This window comes from Rhea americana, unplaced genomic scaffold (assembly GCF_003343005.1).
Source record: "Rhea americana isolate MKP2758 unplaced genomic scaffold, rheAme1 scaffold_0, whole genome shotgun sequence".
Taxonomy (NCBI): domain Eukaryota; kingdom Metazoa; phylum Chordata; class Aves; order Rheiformes; family Rheidae; genus Rhea; species Rhea americana.
Genome location: NW_028185037.1, coordinates 19,656,096 through 19,664,654, shown reverse-complemented (window position 1 = coordinate 19,664,654; position 8,559 = coordinate 19,656,096). Strand labels below are relative to the sequence as shown.

At 40.7% G+C, this 8,559-nt stretch overlaps 1 protein-coding gene across 1 annotated transcript in view; it reads left to right on the top strand.

Moving 5' to 3' along the window:
- The window catches only part of COL22A1 (collagen type XXII alpha 1 chain), a 237,215-nt gene that overhangs the window by 187,116 nt on the left and 41,540 nt on the right, over positions 1-8,559 (top strand). Inside the window, exons 37-41 of the mRNA XM_085300726.1 lie at positions 1,022-1,075; positions 2,147-2,200; positions 3,297-3,401; positions 3,938-3,982; positions 6,041-6,118. Coding sequence (XP_085156852.1) covers positions 1,022-1,075; positions 2,147-2,200; positions 3,297-3,401; positions 3,938-3,982; positions 6,041-6,118 — 336 coding nt within the window. The remainder of the gene's footprint in view (positions 1-1,021; positions 1,076-2,146; positions 2,201-3,296; positions 3,402-3,937; positions 3,983-6,040; positions 6,119-8,559) is intronic.

The window sequence follows — 8,559 nt, the reverse complement described above, 5'->3', positions numbered from 1 at the left end:
AAATTGGTGGCTAGAAGGAAGTTGCCACTGCTCCACACACTTCTGTTGGCTCATAGAGCAGTGACTGTGAATATTGCAGAAATGAGGAACTCGAATTCTCCTTTAGTGAGCCAAAGGTGACAGATAAGACATTTACTTTTTGAAGAGCTGTGTTGGCTGTAGAAGATTTTCATCATCAGCCAACTATTTGCATTGTCCTTTTGCAAAATAATTGCTACCCAGCCCATCCAAAAGAASTGGTGGGATTTCTCCCTATCTTCAAACCAACTAGAATATTTCAGTCTACTGATGTAGATATCTAGATAGCCTGGTTGCTTTATCTCCAGGTGGATTAGGAATGTGAACAGAATTCCTTTTACTTGCAAAGCTGTGATGATTGATGAACCCAGGCCAATACAAGGTGATGAGCAACTGCAGAGATAACAACTTCAGCCTCTCAGATCTGCAGGAAAATGTCTAAACAGAATTTGGTAACATCAAACATACACCTCTGCATACTAAGAAATCCTGGACTTTTCCATCTTCTCCATCTGCACTCCAGTTTGAGTTGTAGACAACGATGTGTAGTTCAGAAATACAGCATTCAGAATGCTTTGTGGTGTTGATCTATATTGTGCAAAGGAGTGTTTTCAGGTTTTGCTCCCCAGAGCAAAGAAGGGTAAAAATTGTCAGCAAAGGATACTGTGTTGACCTGGATTTTTATTTTAATGAAAATCAACATATTTTTCTCTGTTCTTCTGATGTTTCGGGATAAGGCCTTTCTTCYTATATCTGAGCTAGATTTAGGATTTATTTTGATGGTGGGTAATTTGCAGTTCCCAAGGAGAGTCTTCATCCATTCTGTATTGTTTCATCCTTTTTTTATACTACAAAGTATTTCACAAAAATGGTTTTTTCGGTGCTTTGTATTTGCACAACACCTGGTCTGACATGAACTCCAATGTCATTTGGAGCTTCTTGTTCGTGTAGTGATACACATTGTGAATTATATATGCACACAAATTTCATTTTCTTAAAACAGGGTGCGGCTGGACCAGCAGGGCCCCCAGGTCCAAGAGGCTTGCCAGGAAATGTGGTATGTGTGCGTCAGTGTATTTATTTTCCCATCTGTGCCCTGATTTTTTTGCTTAATTTGTTCAGTTTTCCATTCCCCAGGGGGTACTACCAGGTTCAAAAGACTGTGTTTTCTTCCTTTTTTTTTATGATTACATTGAAAGATCTGGAGGAGCTTGGGGCTCTTCTGGACTTACACAGGAGTAAGTGAAAAACAGCAGTTAGTGTTACAGTGTGCTCAGGCACAGTGGTTGAGTGCGAGGGCTAATGCAGCAATTTCTTTTCAAACTGGAGGATGATATCCAAAATGGAGGCCTTTTCCCATTTCATACTCCTTTACTCAAACCTCTGAGTCTGCCATTGGTATATTTGTACCTATGAAAACTAGGGTATTTGGGTATCATTTTTACTGGTGTAGAAAATAAAATAATTATTGCATCAATTCTGTGAGGAGGTCAATCCAATCTTACTGATGCTAAGACATCGTTTCACATCATCTTAATCCAGAGAATCATTCCATAGTCCTAAGCCCCATTTTAGTGAGTTAAGAARTTACAGTATTTGATTTGGAGGTAAGTCACCTATATTTTGGCAAGGAATCCTTTGAGATCTGCCTCAGCGTGAAGAAGATTGAAAATTACAATAGAGAGTAAAATAAACATAGCTACATTTTCCAGTGCATGGCTTTGGGGAACATTAGACATAAAATATGAGTATTGTAAGACTTCTGGCTTCCCTGATACAGAAATGGTAATTTGGGGTTTTCTTGTAATGTACCAGGAACTGCTGAGGATTTCACAGAAGGAAAAAATAGTTGTTGATAAAAGGAGAATGAACAAATCTGATATTAACTCACTTTTTGCTTTAGTTGTTCAATTCCTTTCTATGTTGAAAAAAAATAGTTCCTTTAAGTACTTGGTGCACAGCTCTTCTGTGCTGTTTTCTGGATTACAGGTTATCTGAACTGGAAAGTGTAAAATTGATACTAATCCTTGAGATGTACTGTACTGAACACATTGATCTGTCCATTTTCTTTAGCATCAAATATTACCTAAAAAGAGAGTTTTAAACTTCAAAGTTCTTTTCTCTCCAGGGAGTGCCTGGAGACCCTGGACTACCAGGAAAGGATGGAGAAAAGGGGGAAAAAGTGAGTTCATTCGTTCGTGTTTGTTGTTGTTGTTGTTGCTKTTAACTTTAGCTATATAAAAGTGCATTTTTAATAACCTGCAACAGAAGCAGTCTGAACTGTGAAATGATTTCCTAGGTTCATGGACTGCTAGAAGACACAAGTTCATTAGATCGTCTTGTATGGCCTTCTACATTAYACATGCTACAAGGATTTCACCCTGTTGTACCTTTCTAATTTACCTGATAAAACTGCTAAGATAGAATGGGATTCAGCGAAGCTATGTACCTTCTGAGATATGTGTTTACCACTGTACATCCAAAACTAGAAGGGAGACTGGCTTTCATTGGTTAGGAAACAGATTTCTGCTTTCTTGATAAGTACTTGTAATTATACCATTACTTCAGCTTGTTTTCTTTATCTGACTCGTCCAGCTGTTACATGCCATCTCATAGCTAGGCTGCGAGCTCTCTGAGGTCAAGGATTTGTAATTTACTATTACTTTACACAGTGCTTTTCACTCTGGAGCGCTGATCTTTCATTGCTGGAGTAGAAATGATCAATCAGAAACATGGCCTCATATATACAGGATAAATGCATATTGGGATGGGGATGCATCCCAGCCCCTCCAGTCAAATTGTGTTATGTATTACCAAGATCCGCCTGAGTCCTTGACCCAGTTACAAACTATATAATCTCCCAGAACTTCTAAGCTTCAACAGGCAGGACTGTGATGGAGGAGAGAAGGTAAGGAGTTCTCATGCAAGGACCCCTTTCTGACAGTGTTCCAGCACAGACTCCTTTCTTCCCTTCTGACGCTTTGGGCTATTGGCTCAAAATCCTCATCTGAGTATAAATGCTTCAGGGTCATGTATGAACCAAATCTTTTAGCATATAGCTGGTTCTCAGTATATTTTGTTGCACTGTTTTCCTTTTTTTAGGCAAAATTAAAACAGCCTTGAGATTATTCCCTTAAAAGAGGACTTCCTATGATACCAAGAAAAATTCCAATCAAAAGGCTAGACAAAAATGCATATCTTTTAGTCCTTGTGAAAGATCTGAGATATAAATGGTCTTTAACATGCAATTAATTGGCCTGGTGGATTGTCTTCTACAGGGTGATCCAGGAAAAGAAGGAAAACCAGGTGTACCTGGTCCAGCTGGTGAGCCCGGGCCTTCTGGAGAACCCGGTTTGCCTGGCAAGGGTAAAGACGGAGAACAGGTAAACTACTGGCAAACTCTGCACTCGAGAAGGACCAGGTTTGATGTCAGCTGGACAAACATGATTTCTGCAGAGGAGATAGATTTTTTGATGTAGATTTAGGCTGAATTGTTATAAGCACTCACTGACTATCTACCTGAAGACACCAAAGGCTTGTTTCTTCACAATGCTGTGGATCCTACTGCAGCATCTAAAGGGAGAAAGAGCCGAGGCTGTATTTCTGAACATTAAACTGCCTTTAATGTGCCATGTTGGCCTTCCAAATTGGAGACATCTGCAGGGACTAACCACATGGATGTATCAGACCTTGTGACCAATATAAAAATGCCTAGCTTACAATAATTTCCCTAAAAGTATATAATTCTAGTCAAGTTGACAGATTATTTCATTTGCTTACAAGTTATAAAGTATCAGGACGATGTTAGTGTTGACAGAGGTTAGTTGGTGAGGACTCCTTTTGCTTTGACCCTCTCAAAGGACAGGGTCCTATTTGGCTGTGTGTTGACTCTTTTCTGGTTTTGATTTTGTCATTCTAGGGAGAAAGAGGCCCACCAGGCTTGCCAGGACCCGTTGGGCATAAGGTGAGCATTGCGGTTATTGTTCGTTGTGGACTGCTTCCCTGCATCATTGGAACTGGAGGAAAAACTACGGTGAAAATTTGGTCTGTTTTTCAGTGGTAAATAGAGTTGATGAAACTTTTACTCTGCAGTGTCCTAGCCTTTTAGAGAGGGATGGGTTCTTTTTGACTTTTCCAGGATCTCTGTAGATGCAAATGTTAAGACAGGAGTTAACTGTGCTCACTTCTCACGTTACTTTTTCTTCCAATATTATATGAATTCAACATAAGAAGGGCTAAGGGCTAAATGCTGCACACTTTTTCAAAGCAAACTGTACCTCGTTACCTTTAATCTGTACAACAAGAGAGACATTGGCATAGCTTAAAGGATAAACTACACTTGAGACCACCTGTCAGTGCTTTCAAGAGCACTTCTCTGTACCACTTATTTCCTCAAGGAAAACCTGTCTCAAGGAGAAAATCTATTATTTCCCAATAGGACTGGTTAACTCTCCTATATTGTAGCTAAGGAAAGGACTGACTAATTGATTAAAGATAACAGCACTAATTTGTTCAATTGAAAATAAAGTTTATTCCCATAAAAGTACACAGCAAGTAGAGAAAGGAGTAAAACAACAAAAATGCTTGTTCTGGGGGCATCCAGACTGTGCTTGAATCCTCAAACAGATATGACAAAAATTCTCYTAGTTGAAATGACTGTGTTCTGATCAGGATTGAAAGACTAATTGGTTGCTGAAACAGACTATGTAAATGATATAAGTAGGGATAGAGCAACACAAGAACAGTTCCATTTAGGTCTCATGATTTTGAAATAATCAGACTACTTTGAAATGCTTCCTTTTGGTTTTGCTGCATTCTATATAAATGCATTTTTTTTCTCTTTGTTTATATGTTTGACAGTTCAGAACACAGGCATAATAATAGTGTAAGAATTCAATATCAACATGAGATGTTAGGAATCTTAACTACACATGGAAAAATACTGTTGAGCTTTTTGTACTGAAATTATGTTCTAGAACAAAATAACAGATAAGGGATCTGCCAGAGTCTTTTAACTAATCAAAACATATTTGCTGTAACTGCAGGATTRTTTCTGTGTTAAATGGAGCTTGCTGTAAGAAGAAAGAAAGAAAAAGAGGGGGGAAAAAAGTAGGAGATACTGCAAACTGACTTTTGGGCAGGCATAATCCACGGGTAACAATTTTTCTAGAATAATAGCTGGAAATAGTGTAATAATAAATAACATAAATAAGGTCCAAGTCTGCTGCCAACGTGAGACTGAATCTCACAACTGCAATACAGTCRATAAAAATCTTATTTGATATTTCTCCCTATAACAAGAGAGCAGACGTTAAATTTAAGTACTGTAGCTGAACACATTCTCTTTCGTTCTTGACCTTCTGCCTATAATTGCCATTTAGCAGTGTCAAATGGTTGCCTATGCCTCACAATTTTTACTGCTGAAAATTCAGTCTTGTAGAAGTGAGGCCTCTCCTTTTGCGGTATACTTTGCTTTTCAGCATGTTCACTGCTGTGRACAGGCCTGCCCTGGTGAAAGGAAAGGAGAACTTTAAGATGTAACCCAACATTTCCAATTCTCTCTCCCCTGGATAAATAATCTGTATTTAGCTATGTTTTCAGATTAGCTGTCTACCACAGAAATATAGAGAAAGAAAAGCACACTGTGATGCTCAGTATTTCCCCAAACTGTGAGGAGTCAGCTCAGCAAAAGTGTGTGCTGTTGGAAGTTGGATACTATGCACCTAATTTTAAAGACCATATTCTCTCTGCGTTATGTGACCTGGTGCACGTCGTAACATCRTAAGTGCTCATTGAAGTGTGGTGGGGCACCATGTGAAGAAGGAAGGCAGATTTGTGGCGTGACGTGACACTATCCCACATCTCCATGCTGTCTTAACCTGACACAGCTTCTTAGAGGAGAGAGTTAGTGCATCAGTGCATCAGTGTTACACTGTGTTGTAAATCCTTATTGCATTGCAATATGTCTTTTTTCAGTAGTGCAGAAAATCTGTCCACTGTTTAATTTCTTCCTTTGTTTCAGGGTGAGAGAGGAGCTCCTGGCCTTCCTGGGCAGCCAGGAGATAGAGGTGTGCCAGGAATTGGTCTGGCTGGACCCCCTGTAAGTAACAGATCCCGCTGCAGCCTGTGATGAGACAAACATTTCCCATTGCCAAATGGTGAATGGATTGCCTGTGCTCAGCTGTGTCAAGAACCTATGGGACATTTTACCCACTGCAGATGCAGATTACAAACTATCCTAGAGGCTGCCGTTCATGGTTCGGATGTCTACACGTGTTGTGAGGGCTCCTGATGTGCCTGCTTTTTAGTTGAAAGAGAAAGGCGAGAAAGTGCTATCAGAGTGATTAATGTCGCTGTGTGTTACTTGTGACTTTCCTGCAGCATCTTGACACATGGGCTATGGGTGTGATCGGAGATCTGTGCTGAGCTAGGATTGTGCTAATGGGGAGGTTTAACCTTGCTCTCGCCCCGTTAGAAGGAAGAGGTAGGACACACATGCCCACATCAGTGACACAATCAGTGCTCTGATAGATACAAAACCAGACTGATTGAAGAGCTGTGTTCCAAGAAAGCGATCATCACCCTAATTTCCCACAGAGGTTTAGTGAGACCTTACGCCCTCGCCTCCTACTGTCAGTGTTGAAGCTGTTCCCTTTTCTGTAGGCTGCAAGGTATATCTGGGATTCTGTTCCAGAAAGTTTGGATTTTCATGTCGTTAAGATCAGACTGTTCTGCTACTTGGCATGAACAACTCCTCTTGAGATCATGGGGATCTGCGAGTGCTTCCAGATATGCATTGAAAGTGCAAGCAAAACATGCTTAGCAGAAAACAGACTTTACTTCTAGCTGTAATTGCTAGAGGGTATCAGAGACCTTGCATTCTTTTGCAACCCTTTGTATGCCTTCTGACACTATATCTACATCAGAATGGTAAAGCCAGCCCCAGCCAATGTTTCCGTGGAGTGGTTATCTAGATTCAGTAGTTTCCCAATTAATACAGGAAATTAGCTTGAAATGGTACACCATATTGCAGTATGATATTGATTGAAAAATGCTAACTGTTTAGAGTGTCCCTACACTTAATACTGGATTTTCCAACACTATTTAAACACAACGTCAGAGATGTGAGGTCAAGCCTTTTTTTGGATATGTTTGGAAACCAGCTTGATTCATCCCTGCTGGAAATGGGTACCACATCGCTTTTATGTTATTCCTACAGAATTTGCATGTCTCCTTGTAGTTCTTTGTGCTTAGTTATACCTTTTTAAGTTGCATCCCCAAATGAATAGTAGRCACAAGCCCACTGGACTCTCCGCTTTGACCTTATTTCAAGACTACGCTGGCCCTATGGGGTGTTTTTCCTTGTGTTAGAGATGGCTAAGTGCAGTTAGCTTCAGGACCCAGGGGGGTTGTCGTGTCCCAGCCCAACGGCTTCAGTTCTGCATCCTCAGCTCTCACCTGAGGCAAGGCTGAGCGTGTGTTCCCAACAGGACAGCACACACAGCCATGCAGACCAGCACAGAGCACAGTGCCTGTTGACACTTGTATACGCCTAACCAGCACTCACAGAAACRTGAACAAGAGTGGCTTGATCCTGCTCTTGCCCCCTGACCAGGACTGATGGCTGCTGTTGGAATATACACACACAATATGAGTCTCTCCATCAGATGGTCTCAGTCTGCCCAGTACCAAGCACCTAGACCCTGGTCTCCTCCAGCTGCTGGCACCCAGGCRGGCAAGTCCCTTGGGCTCCCAACCTCTCACTCTAGTTGTTGGCACTCAGACCCTCTTGACTTGCAAGCAAGTCTGTCTTAGAGTTCATTAATGTTCAGACACACAAGCTCATAATAATGAACTCATCCAAATTGATGACAATTAGGAATAGGATTTGWTAGGAATATAAGACAGACTGTGGTGATCAAGCACAGAGCTCAGTCAGACAAGTATACTSACCAGCAACATGTTAATGCACAGCTGGCCCCTTTGGTCCCTTTTCTGTTTATTTTCTCATACTTATTCCCCAATACTTGATCCACCTCAGTCATTCTCTTTCTCGAGCTTTAATCCTTCTCATAAACATCTCGTATTAAGTTCTGCACTTTCCCACAATCCCCTTAAAACATTCCCTAGTAAGTTTTACACAGTCTTTAAGTTCTTTCCCCATGCATCTCACAATATGTCCTACACATGTTTAGGCAATAACCTTTAGTTTGCCTGGATTTCTCTGGAGAGAATTTTCTTTGGTTAACTCATCCTGATGGATTTCACACCAGCAACAGTGATCTAATCGTTCTCTGATAGTCTTAGGAGTAGCAGATTCAGTGCTATGGTTTTCACTGATCAGGTTACTAAGGTTCTTCCACATACCATTTTTCTCCTAGTCCTCACTGGATCTGTGTTCACTGTTATTAGCCTTCAATCATGTAATGCAGCATCTTGATCCTGCTGGCTGCCTGGAGCAGTCACTCACCAGGCTGTCTTCTTGTCTTAGTCTGTGCTCCCACGTTTCCTTTAGATTTATGCTTTTTTTTTTTTTTTTTT